Below are 27,106 nucleotides of genomic sequence, written 5' to 3'. Positions count from 1 at the left end.
CTGGCTAAGATCGCTGATCTGCATGAGCATCATTTGACAACCCAATATTTTGTGTTATCCCACAAGGCAGCTGAGCCTCAGGATGGTTAAGTGACTTGGTGAAAGTCACGTGCTAAAACAAATTGCCAAACAGGACTAGAAACCAAATCTTAAGTCATACTTTTTCAGCCATTTGATACATATCCTAATGTGATGGGGGAAAAACAACAACAAAAAACATAAGCTGTGTGTCAGAAATAGACTTGTCTCCTGAATCTGTAATTGCTTAGCTGTTCAATCTTAGGCAAATAACTTACAATATTTAAAACCTATTTCCTATGCAGTAGCTCTTACATAAACTATAAAAGAGATCTTAGTAAGTGTAATGGAAAGCATGATATAATATGACAGAACATTTACAAACATTTCTAAAGAATGGAAAAAAAATATTGCTTACTTTTTTCCTGTAATGCCTGCAATTTATTCAGTTCTTCATTCTCTTCATCGCTATCTTCACTACTTGTACTGCTGACATCCAAAACTATGTCCCTTTTAGGGTCTACTCGGAGAAAATTACGGCATTCAAAAGTCAGGTGACCAGCTAAGTGAAACAAACAAAAAAAATGTGAATGATAAAACTATAGATACATTATGTATTTTTGTATGTTTTGCTGCCTCACAGTAACCAATAAGTTACAATTTCAATACTATAATGTAGAAAGCTTTAACTTTTATTCAGTTGGTAGTAGTTTGGTTATTTTCCCTATACTTTTCTATGAATGCAATACTCAGAACTTTTTCCCTTCTTCATCAGAGCTCCTTAGTCAATAAGCATTTTTGGGGGCCACTTCTTATGGATTTCAAAGTATTGAGTTATTCTATTTCCCTTTCTAAAAATACAGTAATATCTCTAACTAAACTAAGTAAATAAAAAACACCATCATACTTGGGATTTTATATTGTATTCCTTTCCCATACCTTTTCTTTCCCAGTTTGACTAATGTACTCATCCAATTATATACCCTTCATCTAAAGTTGGCATAATAATATACAAGCATTAATATAACTGAATGTGCTTTACTAAAGAATACCTAAACATTTAATTCTTGCATCATTTCCCTAGAGACTCTACCGTATAAGAAAACTACAACAGTTATCTACTTATGTATATGTTTTAGAAAGTCAAATATTACAAACACTATAAAAGTACAGAAAATAATATAACCAATACCTGAATACCTATCATCCATATGTTAACATTTTGTCATGCTCACTTTCAATTCGTTTAAGGAAAAAGCTCACTCGCATGCCGGTGCACACACACGCACATAGCTGGAGAGCTCGTATCAACTTTTGGAACACTGTCTCAATCTCATTCCATTTTTTTTTTTTTTTGTCCTCTGAAGCAATTGCACTGAAGTTGGTCTCTATCATTCCCAAACAACATATTGTGATATGTATTCTTAAAAAAATAAACTCGGCCGGGCGTGGTGGCTCACGCTTGTAATCCCAGCACTTTGGGAGGCCGAGGCGGGCGGATCACGAGGTCAGGAGATCGAGACCGCGGTGGAACCTCGTCTCTACTAAAAAATACAAAAAAATTAGCCGGGCGTGGTGGCGGGCGCCTGTAGTCCCAGCTACTCGGAGAGGCTGAGGCAGGAGAATGGCGTGAACCCGGGAGGCGGAGCTTGCAGTGAGCCGAGATTGCGCCACTGCACTCCAGCCTGGGCGACAGAGCGAGACTCCGTCTCAAGAAAAAATAAATAAATAAATAAACTCAATTATACCTATACCTGCAATTTTTTCCTGCCACCCAATATTTTGTGATTTATCTATGTTAACATAACAGGTGTAATTTGCTCATTTTATCTAATCGATAATGTTCTACTGTATGAAAATTATATTTATTTACTGTACTATTGATAGAAACGTAGGTTGCTTCTAGTAGTTTGCTATTATAAACAGTGTTGAAATGGGCAGTTGTACATGTCTCTTTGCGCACATGTACTAGGTTTTCTTTAGGGTAGCAGCTTTCAAGTTTTCTTAACAACTGAGTACAGTAAAAAATAATGCAAACAAGTGCACTCATACACACATTCATGGATAAATACACCCTAACACACAAAAACTGAAACAAAAGTTAATTGAAAGATTTCTATATTCAATGTTTGAAACAACCAAGGCTAATGGTGACCAAATAATTCATTTCACAATCCACTAATGATTCACTACAAATCTATGCTAGGGGTTGTTTCTAGTTGTCTCTTATTTTGTGGGTGAAGTCCTTTGGGAGTCCTAGGTTTATACCAGAGACTCTCTAAATAGAGTTCCAATTTGGCGTAGGCAGGGCCCTGGGCCTTGCTTTTATCCCCCACATCCTGCCAGCCAATGAAAAATAGAAGTTAAAGAGCCTAGGGTTCATCAAATACCCTCAAGGCTTAATTCTTGGAACTCTCCTTTCCTTTGGTTGTTGGCCTTTGAATATTCTTTAATTCTTTATTTTCTTCCTAGTATATTAATGTATCTAAAATATGTATTGCACATTTTATACAAGTTTCTTAGTTGTTTCTTAGTCTAGTCTGCCATATTATTGGAACAAGTTTTCCTCACTGTGATTTCCTAACAAATGAATCATTCAGAAGCACTCTTTTTAGCTTCCAAATATATGGAGTTTTCAGGCTTTGTGTTTACTGTCAATCTCTAAATTTACTACACTGTTATCAGAGAATGGAATCTGTATGATATTAGTTCTGTGGTATTTGATGAGACTTCTCTTGTGGCCTAAGATGTAGTAAATTTAGGAAAGATTTGTTATGTATTTCAAAAACACAGTCACATACTGCATAATGGTGTTTAGGTCAGTGATGGACCACATAGACAACATAGGTCCCATAAGATAATAACACTGTTCCTTCTCAATGTTTAGATATGTTTAGACACACAAATGCTTACCACTGTGTTACAACTGCCTACACTATTCAGTACAGTAACACGCTATACAGGTTCATAGCCTAGCAACAATAGGCTATACCATGTAGCCTAGGTGTGTAGTAGACTATACATCCAAGTTTGTGAAAGTACACTCTATAATTTCCACACAAAGATGAAATTGCCTAATGACACACTTCTCAGAATGTATCCCTGCTGTTAAACAACACAACCATATATTGCTATTTGTTGAAAAGGGTTCTATATCTGTTTGCTTGTTCAACTCTTCTCCATCTTAATTTTTTTGTCTAATAACTTCTGATAGAAGTACTTAAAATTATACAAGTATTGATTTGTCAATAATGGCTATTATAAATAATGTTGAAATGAGCAGCTGTACATGTCTCTGTGGACATGCACCAGGTTTTCTCTAGGGTAGATTTGTCAATTTCTCCTTGTAATACAGATTTTGCTATATATTTTGAGACATTAGTAAATGCTTTGAAGATCATTATCTTTTTAGTTTATTGTTCTTGAGTTTCCACTTATCACCAGTAGTGCTTTTGCCTCAAGAGTCTGAAATTATAATGGTTCTGTTATAGTAGGTAGTTGGTCAGGCATGAGTGGAGCAGGAGAGGGCTCCCCTACTCACAAAGAAACATCAGGCAACCATCAAGTGATGGTCCAGCAGCTGTCACACTGTCTCTCTAAAATGATAATTGGTCACAGCCAGTGCCAGGGAGCAGTTTCTGAACAGATAAAAATACCTGAAATTGATAATCAGCAGCTTCCAATAAGATCTCAGGAACTGGGCAAGTGGACTCGAGCATGTGCATTAAGAGGCAAAAATGAAGGAGTATGACCTTCTGGGGGCATTCTACCAGAAAAGGGAAGACAAAGCCTCAGGTGAACATGTGTACAACTCCAGTAAACACACTGTGCACGCTCACCTCCCAAGCGCAGGTAGGGAAGAATGAAGGGAAAGGGGTGCAAGATGGTGGAAGTATGCCAGCGTGTAAAATGCTAGGTTCAATGTTAATTGGGGCACTTAACCTCAAGGTGCCTGTCTGGGCCTCTTCCAAGTATATTTTCCTTTCTTTCGTTTCTGCTTTAAAGCTTTTTAATAAACGTCTACTCCTGCTCTGAAACTTGCCTCAGTCTCTTCTTCTGTCTCATGACCCTCAGTAGAATTCTTTCTTCTGAGGTGGCAAGAATAGAGGTTGCTGCAGAACTGTACGGATTCGCCACCGGTAACTAGGATATCCACCACAGCTAACAGTTCCACTAGTGCTTTTTTGTTTATTATTCGTTGGGTAATATGAAATTGCCATTTTTGTAGGTAAAACAGTGGAATATCAGCAATGTTCAATCAAATATGTGTTTTTTCCTTGTCCCTTTATTTTGAAAATTTCTGTGTAGTTTTTAGTTTTATGTGTAGTTTTATTAATCACAACACGTAGTTGGACTTAATTTTTTAAATTTGATTTGATATCAGCACAATTTTTAACATTAATTTCTTAGCATGGGAAAAATAGTTCCTGCCTCACTGGAAGCAGTGTAAATTCACTCCTCATACTTACATATACTTACAAGGTATAAGCTGAGGTTGCCAATTCTTGATTATTTGTTTTCTTCTAATTATCTTATGGGAACTCAAACACACTATACGCATTCTTGCTTATTTCAGTGAGTGAAATTTTTTCTAATCCCTGCTTTATAGCCTTTTTAAGGAGTCTGACTCTATGTGAGGGGCTCCACCCTTGCCATACTGCCATCCCTAGGGCTTGAAAGTGTCACTCCACAGCTCTTAAACGCCTACCCAGTAAGCCTGTGGATCCACTGTTTCCAGCTAAGATTCCCTGCTCTGACTTTGAGCTCGTTTTCTTGTCTAGCACCTGGGGATTTCCCTTTCATTCTTCTGAGTTGGGTTTTTTGTTGTTGTTGTGGTTGCTGTTGACATAACACTTTTTTCCTCCTGCATTGTTACATGTTTGGAGCAGAATGGAAGGCTTTCTAGGTCGGTTTGGCTTGCCTCTTTGATCAGAACTCCTGATGATACAGGCTGGGCATGGTGGCTCACGCCTGTAATCCCAGCACTTAGGGAGGCTGAGGCAGGTGGATCACTTGAGTCCAGGAGTTCAAGACCAGCTTGGCCAACATGGCGAAATCCTGTCTCTACTAAAAATACAAAAATTAACTGGGCATGTTGGTGCATGCCTGTAATTCCAGCTACTCAGGAGGCTAAGGCACAAGAATCGCTTGAACCTGGGAGGTGGAGGTTGCAGTGAGCTGAGATTGTGCCACTGCACTTCAGCCTGGGCAGCAGAGTAAAACTGCCTCAAAACAAAAACAAAAACAAAAAAAACTCCTGATGATCAATCTTTACTGTACTTAAGCTAGCTTTGTACCCAAATACCCCTCATCCTCTCATTGAAATGAATATTTAAAATAAATAAAATGCTTAAATAATGACCACACTGGTAGCAGTCTCTGCCCCACATCCATTTTAGCTTTGCTTCAAGCAAAGTGACCCTGAGGTGATAAGACAAATTAATTGCCAAACTACAAATAAAGTTTCTTACTGATTTTTTTTTTCTATTGGGGAATAAGTTAGCGAAGCCTAGGTAATAACTGTGTTGCAAATTACAGTTCTTATGGCTAGCAATCTAAATGTTCTTGTAGCAAACAACGTAGAAGAAAAAAAAAGTGGAGGACTCACCCTTCTTGATTTTAAAACTTATCATAAATCTATAGCAATCAAAGCAGTTGGTACTGGCATAAGAATAGACACACAGACCAATGGAATAGAATTGAAAGTCCAGAAATAAACCACACATACATAGCGAACTGAGTTTTAGCAAGATGAAAGTCCATCCAGTGTGGAAAGAATTGTCTTTTCAACAGATGGTACAGAGACAAATTTTCCACATGGGAAAGAACGTAGTTGGACCCCTCACCTCAGATCATATGTAAAAATTAACTAGAAATGGGTCAAATAAAATAAAATATAAAACCATAAAGCTCTCAGAAGAAAGCATAGGAGTAAATGTTCATTACCTTGGATTTGGCAATGGATTCTTAGATCTAACACCAAAAGCACAAGCAACAAAAGAAAAAAATCGATAAAATGGTCATCAGAATTAAAAACTTTCGTGCAAAATTATCAGGAAAGTGAAAAGTGACAGAGTGGGAGAATATATTTGCAAATCATCTATCTGGTAGAGCTTAATATCCAGAATACATAAAGAACAACTATAACTCAACAAAAACACAACCCAGTTAAAAAATGAGCAAAGGGCTTGAATAGACATTTGTCTATAGAAGAAATACAAATGGTCAACAAGCACATGAAAAGATACTTAACATCATTAGTCATTAAAGAAATGCAAATCAAAACCACAATGAGATACCACTTCATACCTACGAGGATGATCTGAATTGTTTCTACTCACAACGCTTCTGACATCAAATGTGTGGGTTTTTTCCACACCAACAGCCAGTTCTCCAACTTTCTGGACACTAACTGGGTTTCCAACAATTCAATTCAATTCTGTTACTATCCACGGTTAGCACAAGTTAAGGGCTCAGACCCACAAGACTATTCCCATTTCCAATGCCTATAGGGAGTCTAGGCCACCCATACTTCTGACCAGCCAGCTTTATAAGGTCAGGAGGTTCCCACAACCTCATCCTCAAATTCGAAAATTTGCTAGAAAGGCTCACAGAACTCAGCAAAACAGTTTACTTACTATTACCTGTTTATTATATAGCACGGAACTCAGAATAGCCAAATGGAGGGGATGCATAGGGCAAAGAAGGGGCATAGAGCTTCCATGGGCTCTCTGTGTGCCACAATCGTGGCACTTCTGTGTGTTCACAAACCCAGCAGCTCTCTGTACTCTGTAGTTTAGGAGTTTTTATGAAGGCTCCATTAGATAGGCATGATTGATTCAATCACTGACCACTGGTGATTAAATTCAATCTCTAGCTCCTCATCCTTCTCCCCTTTCTAGAGGTCTGGAAGTGGGGCTGAAAGCTCCAACTTTCTAATCACATGGATTGTTCCTCTGGCAACTGGCCCCCATCCTGAAATTATCTAGGAGCCTCCCAAGAATTGCCTTATTAGTATAAACTCAGGCATGGTTGAAAGGGGCATGCTATGAATAATAAAAGATGCTCCTATCACCCCTATCACTCAGGAAATTCCAAGAGTTTTAGAAGCTCTGTGTCAAGAACCAGGGACAATGACCAAATATACATTCCTTATAATCATAAATGGCTATTTTTTAAAAAGGAAAATAATGAGTGTTGGCAAAAAGGTAGAGAAATTGGAGCCCTTGTATATTTCTAGTGGGAAATGTAAAATGGTATAGCTGTTACGAAAACCAGTTTGGCAGTTTTTCGGCCGGGAGCGGTGGCTCGTGCCTGTAATCCCAGCACTTTGGGAGGTAGAGGTGGGTGGATCACGAGGTCAGGAGATTGAGACCATCCTGGCTAACACGGTGAAACCCCGTCTCTACTAAAAATACAAAAAAGTAGCCAGGCATGGTGGCACACGCCTGTAGTCCCAGCTACTTGGGAGGCTGAGGCAAGAGAATCGCTTGAATCCGAGAGGCAGAGGTTGCAGTGAGCCGAGATGGCGCCACTGCACTCCAGCCTGGGCGACAGAGTGAGACTCTATCTCAAACAAAAAAGAAAACCAGTTTGGCAGTTTTTCAAAAAAATCAACATAGTAATTCTGCTCCTATGTACATAGCCCAAAGAATTGAAAACAGGGACTCAAAACAGATACTCGTACATCAACATTCATTGCAGCACTTGTCATAATAGCCAAAATGTGGAAACAACCAAGTGTCTATCCACGGTGGAATGGATAAACAAAATGTGGTATATACATATAGAGAAATAATCCAGCCATTAAAAGGAATGATGTTATAATACATGCTACAACATGGATGAACTATGAAAACATTATGCTAAGGGAAATAAGTCAGACACAAAAGGACAAATTTGTATGATTCTACCTATATGAAATATCTAGAATAGGCAAATTCACAGAGATAGGTTAATAAGGGCTGGGGAAAGGAGAGAGTGGAGAGTTACTGGTTAATGGTTACAGATTTGGGGCAATGAAAAAGTTTTGCAATAAATAGTAACGATGGCTTTACAACATTGTGAATGTATTTACTGCCACTGAATTGTATATTTAAAAAATGGTTATAGTGGCAAATTTTGTGTTATGTATATTTTAACACAATTTTTTAAAAAAGCAAATGAAAAGGAGCATGGCATAGTATTAAATCTTACAGATAACCAGAGTTCATATCTCAGTTTTCCCACTGACTAACACAGTAACCCAGGGCCTCAGTTTTCTGATTTGGAACAATAACAAAAATAACAACAAGTATTGAGGATTTACTGAAGCCAGTCATTGATCCAAACACTTGCATGAACTCATTTAATCTACACAACTCTATGGGATTAGGTACTATAATGATCTCACTTTACAGACAGGAAACTGAAACACAGTGATCAAGCAATTTGCCTAATGTCACATAGCTAGTAAGTGCCAGCAGAGGTTTGTACCTAAGTAATCTGGTGCCAGAACCACTTGTCTTGAATGTTCATAAAACTGGAGATCATGAAACCTACTTCACAGAGTTATTTTAAGAATAAAATAATATCTTTCATACAGTTAGTACAGAGACTAGAACCAAATAGGTATTTAATACACGGTACCAGGTTATGACCATTTATTTTACTAATACAAGGACAAATATATTCTTCCCTTTCCTCCCTCCAGGAGTAGCTATGCCAAGTAATAATAATAATAATAAAAACTCTCCAGTTTCATGTTTCATTTTGACTGTGCAGATAAAAATCTGTCAAGGTATACACACACAAAAAAACCCTCTTGTTTTATAAATAGGGTCCTCAAATGTCTATTTCTGGAAATACAGAATATATAGACTATGCTAACAGCTACTAACTTAACCAGGCTTTAGCTCTATCTAAAATCCTCAGATTTGAGAACACACAAGCTATTTTATAAGCTTTTAAATTCCTAAACCCAGTTCGTTCCACCAAGCTTTCACATCCCTAACATTTTGGTTCCTCCCCTAAAAATGCTGGCCTCTTCTGTAGTCATATATTCTTTCTTGAAGTCTTTTTTTTTTTCTTTGAGAGAGGTTCTGGCTCTGTTGCCCAGGCAGGAGTGCAGTGGCACAATCTTAGCTCACTACAACCTCTGCAACCTGGGCTCAAGCCAACCTCCCACCTTAGCCTCACAAGTAGCTGAAACTACAGGTGCACGCCACGATGACTGGCTAGTTTTTTTGTTTTTTGTAGAGATGAGGTTTCGCCATGTTGCCCAGGCTGGTTTCAAACTCCTGGGCTCAAGCAATCTGCCTGTCTCAGCCTCCCAAAGTGCTAGGATTACAGGCATGAGCCACTGCACCTGGCCAGCTTCCTTGGAAGTCTTATCCTCATATTTATCTGTTTTATTTCCCCACTGACCTAGCTGATCATTGCCCCTTTCCTAGTCTTTTTCGATAGATTCTTAAACATGTAACTGTCCTATGTGCTCACATAGCGTTGCCACCACACTTAAGGGATATTTGGCTCTTCCTTGAGGGCATTTCTCTATAGTTAATTATCCTTTACCTCAGTATTATTAGTATTCTCCAGGCTTCTCAATATTGTTTCCAAGTAGTAATCCTTAACTGTCCACTCAGCTCCCCGCTGCAGGTTAATAGCCCCATTCATTGAAATTTTTTGAATGTGGCTCATACTCTAACTCTTTACCCCAAGCCCTGCCACGAGCTTGAATGGACAGCCTAGGTTGTTGGATAGCTTTTCTGGGTTCCCTGACATTCTAGATTCCATGGCCACACTATCGTCCTTGTTATCATCTGTAACTGTTTTATCTCTGAAATTTTAAACTCCAATATTAAACTCTAACTATGTCTTTCATCCTTCTAGCTTTTTCATTCATTTACACTCATGCATAGATCTGTTTCTGATTCTCATTATGATCTTCATTCCCTTAATATCTTCATTTTCTCCCAGTCTCAAATCTCTTATTACTGACAATATGAACAACCTTTTACAAGTCTGACTCTTTTATAGATTTTATTTTATTTTATTTTTTTTTAGACAGAGTCTCGCTCCATCACCCAGGCTGGAGTGCAGTGGCGCAATCTCGGCTCACTGCAAGCTCCACCTCCCGGGTTCAGGCCATTCTCCTGTCTCAGCCTCCCGAGTAGCTGGGACTACAGGCGCCCACCACCACGCCTAGCTAATTTTTTGTATTTTTAGTAGAGACGGGGTTTCACCGGGTTAGCCAGGATGGTCTCGATCTCCTGACCTCACAATCCACCTGCCTTGGCCTCCCAAAGTGCTGGGATTACAGGCATGAGCCACCATGCCCAGCCTGTGAATTTCTTTTAAGTTAATTTTGCTAAGGAAATTCTGCCACAGAAAGAGAGACCCATGTTATTTAATAATATATTCCAACTTAACTTGAAACTTTAAAAAACAATATATTCACTATTGAAATATACTGAGAAATAAGATCTTTTTCTATCAAGTATTGAAATTATTTAAATTGTACAATCTGAACAACTATTTTTGCAACAAAAGAGAGAGAATATTCTTTTGTAAACAACTGAAAAATACCCATATTTTTGGGCATTAAAAATATTTCAAATCGTCTTCTTGACCTTTCTCTTACCTTTATACAAGCAATACAAAAATTCTGGCCTGCAAATAAAAGATAAGCTAATTTGTAAATGCAATTTCTATTAGAAAGACTTGTAAATTGAGAAGACCTTCATCTTTAATAGCTGTGGAGAAGTAAATTTAACACAGAAGGGAAATATTACTAAATTTTTCCACAGGAGACAAATCAGAAATTGTTTAATAACTAAATCACTAAAATCAAAGATCTAAATAATAAAGTAAAAATAACTATGGAAATATTGACAAAACTATTTGCTGACTTGGCTTCTCCTAAAGAATTCTAATTACTGCAGATACTTCCATTGTTGTCTTAAATAAAATAACAATGAGGAGACTACACCAACAAATATTCTATTTCCAGAAAATGAATTTAATTGCTTTCCTCAAAGTGTTAGGTTAAAAGAAGTCCAAGTGTAGAGACTGATATTAGTAGACAGACTGGGAAATCCATTCCAGATTTTGAAGTAAATGAAGCATTTGTAGGTTCTTAATTCTTGAATAAAGAAATGAGGCAGGTAAGTCAGCAATGATTAAAAGAAAGTAAACAAAGCTTAAGTTAGCAATGGTTGAAAGAAAGTAAACAAAGCAGAAATATAAACAAATTTAAAAATAGAAAAGATTTCATTGCACTCATTTCTTGCATGCAAGTACATTCTTCAGTTTTCATTTATGTGAGTGATATATATAGTTATATATGCAATTTTGCTACTTGAGCAAGCTTCCCTTGAGCCAGTTTTAGCTTTGCTTGGAAGTATGTGACTTGTTCTCTCAGCATTCTTTTAATGTGCCCTTCTGATGGAGATTTATGCCGAGTACTCTCTTATCACATGTTCTTGCATGAACATCTTTTTGTCAAATCATCTTAGTTGGTAAAACATAATAACTCTTCAATGAATTGGAGTGTATTAACAATCCAGGCTAATTCACATGGTCTGCAAACAACTTAGAAAATAGCAAATGTTGTTGCTATAGCTGTTACTAAAGCTTTAGGCATTACTATATTTAACTAAAGAATATTTATTTACAGTATAAAATTACAAATTTATATTTATAATTACACATGCTTAAGTTTACCTTTTCATTCAATTAATCATAAGGGAGATTAATAATTGTTTAAATCAACTTTTTGCCCATGAGCAGAAATTCTGAGACCAATTAAATCTTTAAAGTAAATGTAGTAAACACAAAAAGTCTTCATAAATAGTTTGCATTGCCTTCACTTTTTCTCCTAGTATGTGGAAAGGGAGAAAAGAATAAGTACGTGTATAGTTTTTAAAAAATATACTTTCTCCAAACTCCTTAATCTACTACTAACCACCTGTATCTTCATGCTACTTTTGGTAGTCATCAGATACATAGCTACCTGTTACTGGGTCTAAAGCAGGGAAGAAAAGTGAATATTTCGTGCTAACAGAGGAATTTCTGTAACTAGATGTTAGCTTACGGCTAAAGGACTATGCACCTGGGCCCCTGAAATCAGGATGCTACGTTACATTGCCCAAAGAGGCCATGATTCCAGTATGAATAATGCAAAACATGTCATCTTTTAGAATACTTACGGTAGCCACATTTTTTACAGCCTGCTCTGACACTGTCCTTGTTGCAACCTGAAACACAATTGGATAGAATTTTAGGAAGTAAATAAATATGCAAAAACTTAAAAACTTTATTGTATGAAAAAAGCTAAGAAAAACCATTTGTTGTAGAATTTCTTTCTTTTTTTTTTTTTTGTTGAGACAAGGATTCATTCTGTCACCAAGGCTAGAGTACACTGACATGATCGCAGCTCACTACAGCCTCCAGCTCCCGGCTCAGGCGATCCTCCTACCTTAGCCTCCCAAGCAGCTGAGACTACAGGCATGTGCCACCACACCTGGCTAACTTTTAAATTTTTTTGTAGAGATGAGGTTGTGCTTTGTTGCCCAGGCGATCTCAAACTTCTGGCCTCAAGCGATTCTCCTCTGGCCTCTCAAGGTGCTGGGATTGTAGGTAAGAGCCACCACACCCAGTAGAATTTATTTCTTTAAGAAACAGCAACAACAAATAATCATCTCTGACCCAGCTTAATGACCTACTCAATTATATGACTCTTATAAATCAACAGAAAGGCCAATTTACTCAAATTATCTGACAAACACATCGATAACATTTTTTTCTAATTCAATATAATAAGACAAAAACACAAGGCCAACAAACATAAAAAAAAGCTCCACATCACTAATCATCAGAGAAATGCAAATCAAAACCACAGTGAGATAACAACTCACACCAGTCAGAATAGCTATTATTAAAAAGTCAAAAAACAACAGATATTGGTGAGGCTGTGGAGAAAAGGTAATGCTTATAGACTGTTGGTAGGAATGTAAATTAGTTCAGCCACTGTGGAAAGCAGTTTGGAGATTTCTTAAAGAACTTAAAACAGCACTATCATTCGACCCAGCAATTCCATTACTGGGTATATATCCAAAAAAAAAAAAATCATTTCACCAAAAAGAAACATGCACTCACATCTTCATTGCAGCATTATTTACAACAGCAAAGACATGGAATCAACTGAGGTGCCCATCAATGGTGGATTAAAGAAAATGCAGTATATATACACTATGGAATATTATGCAGCCATAAAAAAGAACAAAATTACATCCTTTGCAGCAACACCGATGCAGGTGGAGGCCATTATCCTAAGTGAATTAACACAGGAACAGAAAACCAAATACCACATGTTCTCATTTATAAGTGGGAGCTGAAACATTGGGTACTCATGGACATAAAGATGACAATAACAGATACTGAGGACCATTGGGAGGGGAGGGAGGACAAGGGTTGAAAAACTGTTGGGTACTATGCTCAGTACCTTGGTGATGGGATTTGTACCCCAAACCTCACCATTATGCAATATATCCAGGTAACAAACCTGCACATGTATCCACTGTATCTAAAATAAAAGTTAAAAAATAAAAGAAAGTAAAAAAAAAAAAAAAAAACCTAGTAAACAGTTAAGAGTTTAAACATTCCAAGAATTCTGCAACATTGAGGAATAAATTTCAGGGTACTCTGGCCTGTCCCTCAAATGTAAAATAATTTATATACATATATACACATACACACATTAAGGTTAACAAATATTTTCCTGTTTTCCATTAGAAGGAAAAAATATCTAATTTCTTATAGGAATTGGTGAAATTCCAGAACATTTACTGTAATTGCTAGGTATTATAAGAAATATCTAAATTCAACACTCAAATTTTGACAAGAGCAAACAAACAAGTCATATATCCACCCAGTTCTGATAAATATTTACAAATACAGTAATCCTGTATAATTAGTAGTACATGCAGGCAGTGCTGAAGATATAAATACCAGAGACAAATTAAAACTGATTTCTTTTTATTGTGATAAAATATAAATAAGATACAATTTACCATCTTAACCATTTTAAAGTATACAATTTAGGTGTATTAAGTACATTCACAATATTGTACAACCATCATCACTATTCATTTCAAAAACTCTTTCATCATCCCAAACACTAACTGTATTCATTAAACAACTGACTATTCCCTCTTCCCTCTAGCTCCTAGTAATCTCTATTCTACTTTCTGTCTCTATGAGTTTGTCTATTCTAGGTACTTCATATATAGGGAAATCATACAATATTTGTCTTTTGGGCCTGGATTATTTTACTTAGCAGAATGTTTTCAAAGTTCATCCATATTATAGCATGTATTAGAATTTTATTCCCTTTTATGGCTGAATAATATTCCATTGTATGCATATATAGTTAAAACTAATTTTATCCTCCAATAGTGGCTTCAATCAACCAGTGAAAGCCCCAGTATAGTATTAGTCCATTTTCTTTTTTTTCCTTTTTCTTTTTTTTTTAAGACAGAGTCTCACTCTGTCACCCATGCTGGAGTGCAGTGGTGTACATCTCAGCTCACTGCAAGCTCCGCCTCCCAGGTTGACGCCATTCTCCTGGCTCAGCCTCCCGAGTAGCTGGGACTACAGGCACCCACCACCACGCCTGGCTAATTTTTTGTATTTTTAGTAGAGATGGGGTTTCACCATGTTAGCCAGGATGGTCTTGATCTCCTGACCTCATGATCCGCCTGCCTTAGCTTCCCAAAGTGCTGGGATTACAGGTATTATTCCATTTTCTTGGTAAAGGGCATATAATTCCCAAACCCTTGAAATGGAGATATAATCCTAACTAAATAATATATTTAAATACATACAGTCCAAACAAAACAGTGCTAATTTAAAAACAAATATAATTTTAAAACTATTTCTTTGGTGTTATGAAGTTAAAACATTAGTTATTTTCCCCTTAAATTTTAATATTAAAGTATACATTATTGAGGTGGGGCATCATGGCTTATGCCTGTAATCCCAGAAGTTTGAGAAGATTCCTTGAGGCCAGGAATTTGGGGCCAGCCTGGGCAACATAGTGAGACCACATCTCTACAAATTCTTTGTTTTAATTAGCTGGTCATGGCATGTGCTTTTAGTCTTAGCTACCTGGGAGGCTGAGGTAGGAGGATCACTCGAGCCCAGAATTCACGGTTACAGTGAGCTATGACTGCGCCACTGCACTCCAGCCTAGGTGACAGAGGGGGACCCTGTCTCTAATTATTCTAGTAAAAGTACAGTCTGTTCTTCTACAATACTTGTTTTAAAAATGCAAGTATTGTTCTAATGTAATTGATACACTAGGGAAAAATTTGAGCATAATGTGATTTTCATCCACATAAATCACTAAGTAAATGCAGAACATTGCATCCAGCTGATCTGAACCACACAAGAGTATATAAAATACACAAGCACATATATCTCAAAACATTTCTAGTGACCTCAGTTCACCGCAAATGTTGTGAACATCCATCAATATCTGGTGTTACAACTTTTCATGGATTTCTTATTGCCCTCTTACTGTCACTTCATAACTCATAAACTGCAACTCTTCTGAAGCTCACTTGCATAGCAATCTCCAGGTCTTTTAAAAGGTAAAATGTCATACTTATTGTAGTACTTATGCATTTTTTTAACCAATTAACATGTGTAAAACTGTGCTACTGTTTCTATTAGGATCCTACCTTTTTTTTTTTTTTTTTTTTTTTGAGATGGAGTCTCCCTCTGTTGCCCAGGCTGGAGTGCAGTGGCACGATCTCAGCTCACTGCAAGCTTGGCCTTCCGGCTTCACGCCATTCTCCTGCCTCAGCCTCCTGAGTAGCTGGGACTACAGGCGCCTGCCACCACGCCAGGCTAATTTTTTGTACTTTTTTTAATAGAGACGGGGTTTCACCATGTTAGCCAGGATGGTCTCGATCTCCTGACCTCGTAATCCGCCTGCCTTGGCCTCCAAAGTGCTGGGATTACAGGTGTGAGCCACTGCTCCCGGCCTTTTTTTTGAGACTGAGTCTTGCTCTATCGCCCAGGCTAGAGTGCAGTGGAGTGATCTCAGCAAACTGCAACCTCCACCTCCCGGGTTTAAGTGATTCTCCTGCCTCAGCCTCCTGAGTAGCTGGGATTGCAGGCGCCCGCCACCACGCATGGCTAATTTTTGTATTTTTAGTAGAGACGGGGTTTCACCTTGTTGGTTCCTATCTTTTTTTAATGTGTCATTGAAGCTTTTGAGCATTGTGCTCTAATCCCATTGTTTCCCTGTAAACCCTGTCATAGTTAAAAACAAATATGTTATATTGTAGCAGAATTGACTAGAATAAAATCAAATGAATAATATAATCTGAGGGTCTTTCATTCTGAAAACAACTGCATGTTGAGAAAAGCTCAGAGAATTGGGGTCAGTGTTAAATCTGTTTCTATAGAAACTGTAGATGCTAAAAAATATTGAATAAAATTATGCTAAATGCATCATTACTATTACTACAACAGAATAAAAATGTTGTAATAGATCTGAAATAATCTTATCTCAGCATGTATTAGAATTGAACTCATGACAAAAGTCACTGATAAAATTCATCACTCAAGTATCCCATAGTTTTAGAATAAACAAACTATGAAACTTTTTCTCGGCAGGTCATCTTCTTTACTAAAGTTGAAACTTTTACATGACAGGGAAATACAACCAGAACTCTAAATAAAGTTCTTTACATCAGCTAGTTCCTCACCAGTCTTTGGTTAAATTATTACTTCAGCTTCATTCGTCTTTAATTTTCGTGATTGTCTGGCCAATTGAATGCTTCTACCCAAGAGTTTGAATCTGAGGCAACTGACTTAATAGATCTGAGAAAAGTGACACAATAAAGTGGGGAAAGTTAATTCATTCTGCTGTCAGGATCCAGTTTCCAGGGGCACTGATGTCACTGGCAGTAGCAGCCCTAACCAGGTTTGGGCTTGTGCAGGATCTTGGATATGGGTTCCCTGGGTCATTTCTATTTTCTGACCCTTATTATGCAGGCTTTGCTTAGATTCACTGAGCTACCTGATATCTTTCCTTTTCTGCTTAAGTTAACTAGTCAGTTTCTATTGTTTGGAATAAGAACGCTGGCTGATATAACGGTACTCAAAATCCATGTCAAACTGACTATAGTAGGGCTATATTGTGAGGTCCTTACTCAGCTAAGTTACCTACTTCCCTGCCTTGGCCTCCTGTGCAGTTCTTGGCTCCATTCGTTTTTGAAGTTTGCTAAGGCTGTTCAGAGTAATACAGTGTGCCCATCTCAAAATTTTCCTTTCTAATCATGACCTGCAAACCAAAAGGCATTATATAAAAAACTTACAAATTTGACATTGGAAAAAAACTGAATGGCAAAAATCACCAAAAGCAAACTCAAAAGACACATGGAAACTTGAGGAAAAAATATTTGCACCTCATAGGACCAAAAAAGGACAATTATCCCTATGTATATATCTCAGCAAATCATTAAGACCAATAACAAACAGGAAAAAAATGGGCAAAGGATGTTCACAGAAACGGAAATAGAAATGACTCTCAAACATGTGGAGATATGCTCAGTCTTATTTAAAACAACAGGTAAAATGTACACTAAAAACTATATTGGGATTCCATTTTCACTTATCAGAATCACAAAGATTGAAAAGGTTGAAGGAAGTGTAGGGGGGCATACTCTCATACATTGCTGGCAGGAGCATAAATTAGTACTATCTCTTATGGAAAGCAGGCTGACAAAACCTGTCAGAATTACAAGCGTACATACCTCTCTGACACAACGATCTCATATTTGGGAATTAGTTCTCCCAATTTATTTGCACAAATGCATACTGACTTATGTACAATGTTATTCACTATAGCATTGCTTGTAATAGGGACAGAGTAGAAATAATTTAAATATCAGTAGGGAACTGGCTAAATCAATTATCGTATGAAATAATGGGGATGGTCTTTATTTAATGATGTTATGATCGCTAAGATATACTGTAAAAAGAAAAAAAGCAAGGTGCAGAACAGTGTTTATGGCATGTTGCCATTCGTATTAAAAAAAAAAGAAGATGATAGAGCAGGAGCACTGTCATCTCGGACAAACACCACCACTTTAAATTCCAGCTCCCTTTCTAGCCTCATGCATTTCAAGGAAATTACTTCTCTTCTAAAATTATAGGCAGCCAGAAAGAACAGACAATAACATACAGATAAGACAGCTGGGCACAAAGGGAGGTGGGGAGAAAGTCTCTTGAGCAACTGCCAAACTTCACCCTCATACAATGGGCCCCAGTAAAATAGTGGGCCTTAATAAGCACATTCCTTTCCCTTCAGGTGCACTAGGATAGAAAAGCTAAATGCAGACTGATAGGCCTGCAGCTGCAGAAAGATGTATGGGAAAAGACACACAACTCTCCCTCCCATATAAGCACAACAAAGAGACACAGAAGCAGTCCAAGCCTCTGATAAACTCTCCCACTCTGAATCTTTAAAAACTCTTAGTTTGTAAGTGAGTGTGCCTCTGACCTAACTTGGCCAGAAGGCGCCTCTCAGGTTTGTTTTCTCTAAATAAATCTGTCCTGACTGGCGAGCCATCTTTTCATGTTTCTTACCTCTTTCTTTAATTCTTACAGAAGATATTAGACATACCTCTGTAAGGATATAGATTGGTTACTTCAAGAAAGAAAACTACGTCCAGACAGAGAAAGAGTTGAGTAAGATATGTCACTATTCAGCTTTTGGCAGCTTTAAAATGTGAAAGGTGATTAAATTACCCTTTCAAAAACGAATCTGGAAAATGTCCCTCAAACAAACAAAACTGTAACACTAAGAAAAGTAACTGTCAAGTAAATATTATCTGACAAAAGGCAATGATTGCATTTGTAAATTCTTCAGAGAGGCTACATTGCAGACTTTCAATAAAATTTTATTAACTCATGATGTCAGAGTCTTCATTCTTATACTTGCTAAATATTAAGGGCTTACTCTGAATCTAGTATTCTGTTAAACAACTTGGGTGATGGTGGGAGGAATCAGGTAATTGTGCTGGTCCTTTTTCTTCCAGTAACTTAAAGTAGCCACATAATTTTGAATCCAACTCAGTGCTTACCATGATGTAGAGTTGCTAAGAGGTGCTCAACAAATACTTACTGATTTGAGGTTATAAGCTTAAGAAAATACAGTCATGTTTCATTTAATGACAGGGATACATTCTGAGAAATGTGTTGTTGTTAGGCACAACACAGAAATTTTGTCCTTGTGGCAACGTCATAGTGTACATAAACCTGGGTGATATAGCCTACTATACACCTAGGCTCTATGGTATAGCCTACTGCTCCTAAGCTACAAACTTATACAGTATGTCACTGTATTGATACTGCAGGCAGTTGTAACACAATGGTGAGTACTTGTGTATCTAAACATACCTAAATATTGAAAACGTACAGTAAGAGTATTATAATCTAATGGGACCACCATTGTATATGCAGTCAATTATTGACTAAAACATCATTTTGTGGTGCATGACTATACTTCAGAAGTTGGAAACTGGCAACTTCTCTAGACCCCAGCTGCCAGCTAAGAAATACGCGTGTGCGTATACACACACACTCAATTTATTTGTCAAAATTCTTCAAGCTGAACATTTGTGATCTGTGCTGTCTTTAAAACGTGTAAATTATGTCTTAGTAGTTAGCACAAAAGAAAAAAAATTTTAAAGTTAACTGTAGGCAACGAAGAAACAGAAAATATTGAGAAAACCAAAAAGAAGGGACAGAAATAAAAGGACTGAGAAAAATTGAGAGAAAGATGGAGAGTCCACCAACACTTGCTTCAGGTTGGTCAGTGGTCCCCAAAGGAATGTCATATTCGATTTAAATTTATTTCCTGAAATTTTACACCACCAATCTTTCCAAAGGCAACAACTTAGTCACTGGGAATTTTAACAGTGATGCTTAGAACTTAATATATTTTTCCTATTGTCTATTTTGGAATTTAGGGAAGCCTGAATTTTCATTATATTAAAATATTTTCTACAATTGCTTAAATTTAAACATATACAGCTTAAGTAACTAAGTTTTTTAGTACTAAGTAATTAGAAATTGCAATTACTTCTGTCACAGGATCCATTCTTTTAATTTTTAATTGGATTAGAGTCAATTAGATTAATTTTGTTTAGTAATAAGTTTTACATTTGTTTACTCCATTATGGTTTTAGTTACAATCTGGGGACCTATAAAGACAATTTCAATTTCTTCTGCTTTTAAAATTCAAACTGCAGCCATATTTTATAAGTGGTAATATCTACTTATATAATATATATGTTCTGCTTAAGTTGATGCAAAGTAAAATTCCAAGTATTTTATTTTTCTACCATTTATATTAAAAATTTATAGATACACTCCTTTCTTTGGGACCCCAAATATTGTACCAAAGTCAAAGTAGACAAAGCAGTAGAAATTAGACATTTTTTACTAAAACATTAATACTTCGTTAATTAATAAGATAATTTAAAAAATAGGCTAAGTGAGTTTCTCAGTGCAAGTATTCTGAAATAGATGTCTTAATAGTCCATTAAAAATGCCTTCATAGGCCAGGTGTGGTGGCTCACACCTGTAATCCCAGCACTTTGGGAGGCTGAGGTGGGCGGATCACTTGAGGCCAGGAGTTCAAGACCAACCTGGGCAATATGGTGAAACCTCATCTCTACTAAAATTCCAAAAATTAGCCAGGCGTGGTGGTGGGCGCTGTAATCCCAGCTGCTCAGGAGGCTGAGGCATGAGAATCACTTGAACCCAGGAGGCGGAGGTTGCAGTAAGCTGAAATTGCATCACTGCACTCCAGCCTGGGTGACAGAGCAAGACTCCGTCTCCAAATAAATAAATAAATAAAATTAAAATTTAAAAAAGCCTTCATAATCATTTGACTCCAAAAGGAGAAATAGCAAACCAATCAAAGAGCTGTTTACTGATATGAGTTTTATACTGATATGAAATGTATAAAACTCTTTAGTCTACATGCCTCACAAAGTACAATTAATCCGTGAAGGAAAAAGGTATAAGAAGAGACAGAGAGGCTGGGTGCCGTGGCTCATGCCTGTAATTCCAGGACTTTGGGAGGCTGAGGCAGGCGGATCACAGGGTCAGGAGATCTAGACCATCCTGGCTAACACGGTGAAACCTGCCTCTACTAAAAATACAAAAAATTACCAGGGTATGGTGGCATGTGCCTGTAGTCCCAGTTACTTGGGAGGCTGAGGCAGGAGAATCACTTGAACCCGGGAGGCGGAGGCTGCAGTGAGCTGAGATAGTGCCACTGCACTCCAGCCTGGGCGACAGAGCGAGACTCCGTCCCCCCCCACCAAAAAAGAAAAAAAAAAATAGAAGAGACAGAGAAATTTGTTTAAGAAGAGACAGAAATTTAATTACCTAATGAAACAGAATGAAGACTGTATTAGTTTAATCTGTTTAGTACTATTTCTGCTCAGCAGCAGTTATAGTAATCAACCCTCTAATTATTCATTATTTACCTATGATGGGTATAACTTTGAACTCGATGTTAAAGAAGCCATAGGGATGAATCAAGCCCCTACAGGGATAACCAATCTTCTGGCTTCGCTGGGCCACACTGTTTTGGGCCACACTTGCATTGTACTTTTACAGCACTGTCACACCTATTATCTCAATTTTTGCTGGGTTTAAACAGTTTATGTATACCTTGCCATCCAACTTAATGGCACAATTTAACATTATTATACTTTGAAGCATTATTTTGAATTGAAAGAAGGTTAACATAACAGTGGTGTAAGTTTGAGAGAATTTTAATAAGGGCTTAAAAATCACTTTTGTCCGCTTTCTTAAGTAGTATTTTCATGTATTGCTTAAAGTTTTATGAGGGCATAAACTATAGAATACACTGAAATACACTAACACTAACAATAGCTGATGAGCTTTAAAAAAAAAATCACAAAAAAAATTCATAATGCTTTAAGAAAGTTTACGAATTTGTATTGGGCTGCATTCACAGTCGTCCTGAGCTGCATGCAGCCCACGGGAAGCGACACTATACTAGTTTATCTATGGTAATGCAACCACAGCTGTAATCCATGATAGAATGTGCCAGGTTCCATAAAAGACACAGAGCTCTATTTAATAAGCATGAAGAAGTGGCAGGCAAGAGTTTCAGTCAAGAGATCAGGAAAGCTTCCCATAGGTAGCTACAGGCAATATAGTAGGTAATAACAAAGTAATAACAAAGGCTCGTAGGTAGGAAAGCACTTGAGAGCTTCACAGAATAATTGGCCAAGTCAGATTTTTGCAGGATTGTAGAATGCATGAGGGGAGTGGCAGAAGGAAAGAGTAGAAACAGTGATTTGGTCGTGCTTGGGAGTGTGCACTTCATTCTTGCAGAGAGAGATGGGGAGATTAGGCATTTTAACACTTTAGAAGCTTAAGAAACCTTAGCCTTCAATTCCATTATGGAGACACAAAAACTGAACCTCCGAAAGGTTAAGTGGCTTGAAGAGAATTACAAAATTCACAGATAGGGGTCAAGAACTAAGTTCATGCCTCCTAGCAATGACAGGATCAGATATATGATTTAGGAAAATTATTTTAGCAGCAATGTGCAATATAGACTAGAGAGAAAACAAGTTATCTATAGTCTAGTTTAGGAACAAAGAATAATTGCATGTAATTGAGAATTCTTCCTTTACTAAGTTACTATCATAATGTGTTTTAAAAATCTTATTCACTGTGATGTGCCAGACTGAAATGTTAGCTTGGCCATAGAAAAATCTCCTACCTTGGCCACAGGGCTTCAGTGAAGGAGATAATAAGAAAACAGTTTTGTGCCAACTACATCAGTAACATACATTGCCACTTGTGCCAGTTCAACTCTTCATGGAGAGTGCTGAATCACTGACATGAATGTTGGAGGTAATTTCAACAACTGTGAATGGGAAAAGAAGTTTTTTCAAAGAAAGTAAATTTCACTGAAACCTATGATCAAATATTATTTCTATAATAACAACTAAGAGTAAGATTTTCCTAAATGCCTACATTTCATTGTATTACCTACATAATGGTATACGCTTATACACAATACTACGGAAACACAGGTGAAGCACATGATCATAAAACAGACAAGGATGATTTTTATGTGTGGTTTGCAGAAAGCAGCCTTGTTACTTTATAATCATACCTTGTCATAATCACTAGCAGGACCACTCCAAGAAATGCCAAACTGAATCCATTAAACCTAAAATTAAAGAGCATTACATAATACTTGTCCTCCTTGATGATCACCTTGAAAGGTTTAGATTAGCCCTATTTTCCTTTAATACCCTGTCTGGATCGATCATCCAAGAAATTATCTTATGATTTTCTGTATCTGTATTTTCTAATGACACTTGCATTGTACTTTTACAGCACTGTCACACCTATTATCTCAATTACTGGGTTTAAACAGTTTATAGCTTGCCATCTAGCTTAATGGCACAATTTAACATTATTATACTTTGAAGCATTATTTTGAATTGAAAGAAGGTTAACACATCTATAACACTGGTCTAAGTTTAAGAGAATTTTAATGAGGCCTTAAAAAATCACTTTTGTCCCCTTTCTTAAGTAGCACATTTTCATGTACTGCTTAAAGTTTTATGAGGGCACAGACTATGACACTGTGTCCTCCAGCGTGCCCATATCACACAGGTGCCCAAAAGGCTTGCTCAAGTAATGAAATGAGTAGTGGTAACAGGTCAACTTTGGGTGCAGCTGTGCGGTATAAAGATCACTAGAGCTGACTTGGCCTATCAGGATGCCTAGGCAATCTACTGTGTAGGTTTATCTTTCGCTGCTGGCCTCTTAGATGTTGATCAGACTTCAGCCACAGACCTTCCCTTCACATTCTACACACCATCTAAGGAGAGTGCTCCACTCCCATAGCCTTACCTCCTATTATGTGTGTGGATAACACCCAAATCACTGTCTTTGACTCTGACTTCTTTCCTAAGCTACAAATTATATCTCTTACTATTAACTATTTGCATTCCTATGTCTGACTAACCTCAACACATGTCCCAGATTGGATGTCATCATCATCCCCTTAACCCCTGCCCCTTGTGAGGTGTTGTCATATCAGTAAATAGCCCCACCCAATTGCTTAACAGTAAAACCCAGGTAAACCTCATTTCCTTTTACCTACCCACATTGAATCAATCACCAACTCCTAGTGATTCCACCACCAAAAATGTGTCTTCAATTTATCCGCTTCTCTCCTTACCTATTGAGACCACATCTCAGCCACACATCATCATAACTCACCAGAATTACTCCTAACTGGTAAACTTTGTCTCCAATCTACTTTCTAGCCAGAATTATCTTTCCAAAATGTGAATCTGCTTTAAAATCCTTAAATGGCTTCCTACCATCCGTAGGATAATGCCAAACCTCTTGTCATGGCCTACAGGTCCTTAAAGAGCTGGAAACTACTTTGTAAGTTATCCTATATGATGGCAAAATGAATGAAGTGCACAGTCTAGAGGAACCAGACTGACTTCTTGCTTTCCAGCCGTCTCATAATAGGCAAATTACTTGATTTCTTTGTCCCTCAGGGTCCTCATCTGTAAAATGGGAACATTAATACTCATTTCACAGTGCAGCTGTGAATATTAAATGAGATAGAATACAATGTTTGATATAGTATCTGACATATTTGACACATAAATATTAGTCTTTATTAGCTACAGTTACTATCTCTCTACTTAATTTCTCACTTACCTCCCATTTGTATTTGAGTTTTATCCACAGAAAATATCTTTCATTCTGACATATTTGACACACAAATATTAGTCAATATTAGCTACAGTTACTACCTCTCTACTTAATTTCTCACTTATCTCCCATCTGTATTTGAGTTCCATCCATAGAAAACACCTTTCATTTCCTCTTTTCACATATTTCCTCTTCCTTTACGTATCCAGTTCCTCTGACTGCAGTCTCCTCTCCCTTCAAGCCACCCCTCCTACAATTTAGATCGCCTCCTAAGTGCTACATCCTTTGGAAAGTCCTGCCCATCCTGTATGTGTTTGGTGCCCTTACTTTGTGCTTTCTAAGGTCTTGTATTTTCCTTGCCATGGCGCTTGTCCCACTTTCTGTAAATTTCTCTCTTCACTGCTAAATTCTAAGTTGTGTGTGAAGCATAACCATGTCTACCTTGCTCACCACTGTATTTTCAATGCCCATACCAGTGCCTGGCACACAGTAGGCTTAATAAAGAGTGTACATTTCCTCTCTCACAGCTCCAGATGTACTCTTCCGCAAACTGCAGTTAGCACAAAAGCACAGTGTTCCAGTAACAGCTATCTGTAGAAGGAGGTTCAAAAGGGCTGCCACAGAACAAAGAATCTGGTCAAATAATACTGGGAAAGGCAGGTTTAAACAAAGTTAGAGCTCTGAACCATAGTAATTCTCAGAATCTTTTCTATTACTAAAGTGCACTGGGAATTTCCAAGTTGGGAGGTGGGGTGGAGAAGTGTGTATTTCTGAAAATGTCTCCTGCAATCAGTGTTCTGCAGTGGCAAAGCCGGTTTGAGGAGATGCTTTCAGCTACTAGAACTTTCAAGTAAGCTGGTAGTTGAGGACGAGAAAATCTTTTAAGTAATTATTCTGCAGAGTTCACCGTTTTTAGGTCAGTAACTTCTGGACATAGAATTTGAGAGTTAGAAGAAATCTTATATATAATTCAACAAAGCTCCTTCTTTTCATAAGGAAACTGAGGCCCAGAAGCACAAAGCGACCAATCTATGGCCACGGAGCAGCTACATAACAACAGGAAGAGCTAGGAGTAGAACCCGGACACCCAGTGGGTCCTAGCGACTTCTAAGACAAACGATGCCTCCGGTTACCCGGGTCGGCCAAGTGTTCCCACTTCAAATTTTAGTTTTAAGCCACACCACAGTTAAGGTAGTTTTTCTTGGCCGCTTGCCCCCTTAGGCCTACAGTTACAGTCTCTCCCTCCTCCCTCCCTTCCACAATACACTTCCCCTGTAATCCCAAGCAGCTGGGGCTTGGCTCCTGGGGGGAAGATAGTTACTTTCTTTCCTTCAGAGTTTATCTTTGGAGTGTAAACTTTTTCATGTAAACAAAACAAACCTGTGAATTTTAAGGCCTCCACCGAAATCCCCATGGGCGCTGCTCCCTACACCCCGCACCCTATCCTACCCTCCCTTGCGCTCCCTTCGGAGCTCGGACGCAGAGGTCCTGTAATTGCTCCTCACCTGGGACTGCCATAACGGTGGTAAGAGGGGTCACTCGAGCCTCCGGCTTTCGAAAAGGCGCTTGCTTCCCGCCAGCTGTGAGAACAAGGCACAGTCAAAGCGGCGTTTTCCTTCCCCCAGCGCAGCAGCACCCTCGCTACGGTCGGGAAGGCCCTGTACGCCTCTAGCGACAGCAGAACCAGTAGATGCGGATGCAGTTTCCGGACGAGTCATATTGCAGAAGACACATGGTCCGAACCATTACTGATAGTTTTGGGGGGGGAGTTGAGTTTGATCTGCGCACGCGAGTAGTGTAAACACCACCAACACTTATGAAGTGTCCCTTCTAATATTGTAATACAAATTACATTAAGCTATAGTAACTTTACAGACTTTTCTCGTTCCCTGGAGTACATTGGAATAATCCTTCTCAGGGTTAGCGGTGCTCGGGTCCGGTAACAACATGGCGGCGTCCGTGAGGGGCTCCTTTGGGCAAGGGTAGTGTTCGGTGTCCCTGTCTTGCGTGATGTTGACAAACTGAAGCTTTCCTGCACCACTCGACTTAAGGAAGAGTGTACTCGTAGGCGGACAGCTTTAGTGGCCGTCCGTCTGCTCTCATCCCCCATAAGGAGCAGAGTCCTTTGTACTGACCAGGATGAGCAACATCTACATCCAGGAGCCTCCCACGAATGGGAAGGTGAGAGCCTCATCTAGGGAACTTGGGGTCCTGGGATCCCCAAAGTGAGATTTCCCGGATTTGGGGTGGGGGGATGGGTTTTGGGATCTCGTGGTAGGAAGAAACC

General features: G+C 38.1%; 2 protein-coding genes across 6 annotated transcripts in view; one reads left to right on the top strand and one right to left on the bottom strand.

The window, feature by feature from the left end:
- SREK1IP1 (SREK1 interacting protein 1) overlaps positions 1-26,564 on the bottom strand; it is a 52,107-nt gene extending 25,543 nt beyond the window's left edge. Inside the window, exons 1-5 of one of the 4 annotated variants that reach the window (XM_063623271.1) lie at positions 26,325-26,564; positions 23,249-23,305; positions 12,207-12,254; positions 10,640-10,668; positions 437-580 (exon numbers count right to left, since the gene is read on the bottom strand). In XM_063623271.1, coding sequence (XP_063479341.1) covers positions 437-580; positions 10,640-10,668; positions 12,207-12,217 — 184 coding nt within the window. In that variant the 5' untranslated portion in view covers positions 12,218-12,254; positions 23,249-23,305; positions 26,325-26,564. The remainder of the gene's footprint in view (positions 1-436; positions 581-10,639; positions 10,669-12,206; positions 12,255-23,248; positions 23,306-26,324) is intronic. The other 3 variants (XM_063623272.1, XM_055252141.2, XM_055252142.2) reach the window with 3 other exon arrangements.
- CWC27 (CWC27 spliceosome associated cyclophilin) overlaps positions 26,541-27,106 on the top strand; it is a 259,577-nt gene continuing 259,011 nt past the window's right edge. The window contains exon 1 of one of the 2 annotated variants that reach the window (XM_055252160.2): positions 26,541-27,000. In XM_055252160.2, coding sequence (XP_055108135.1) covers positions 26,959-27,000 — 42 coding nt within the window. In that variant the 5' untranslated portion in view covers positions 26,541-26,958. The remainder of the gene's footprint in view (positions 27,001-27,106) is intronic. The other variant, XM_055252161.2, reaches the window with a different exon arrangement.

Source organism: Symphalangus syndactylus, chromosome 18, assembly GCF_028878055.3.
Source record: "Symphalangus syndactylus isolate Jambi chromosome 18, NHGRI_mSymSyn1-v2.1_pri, whole genome shotgun sequence".
Taxonomy (NCBI): Eukaryota; Metazoa; Chordata; class Mammalia; order Primates; family Hylobatidae; genus Symphalangus; species Symphalangus syndactylus.
This window is presented reverse-complemented; position numbering and strand designations above follow the sequence as displayed.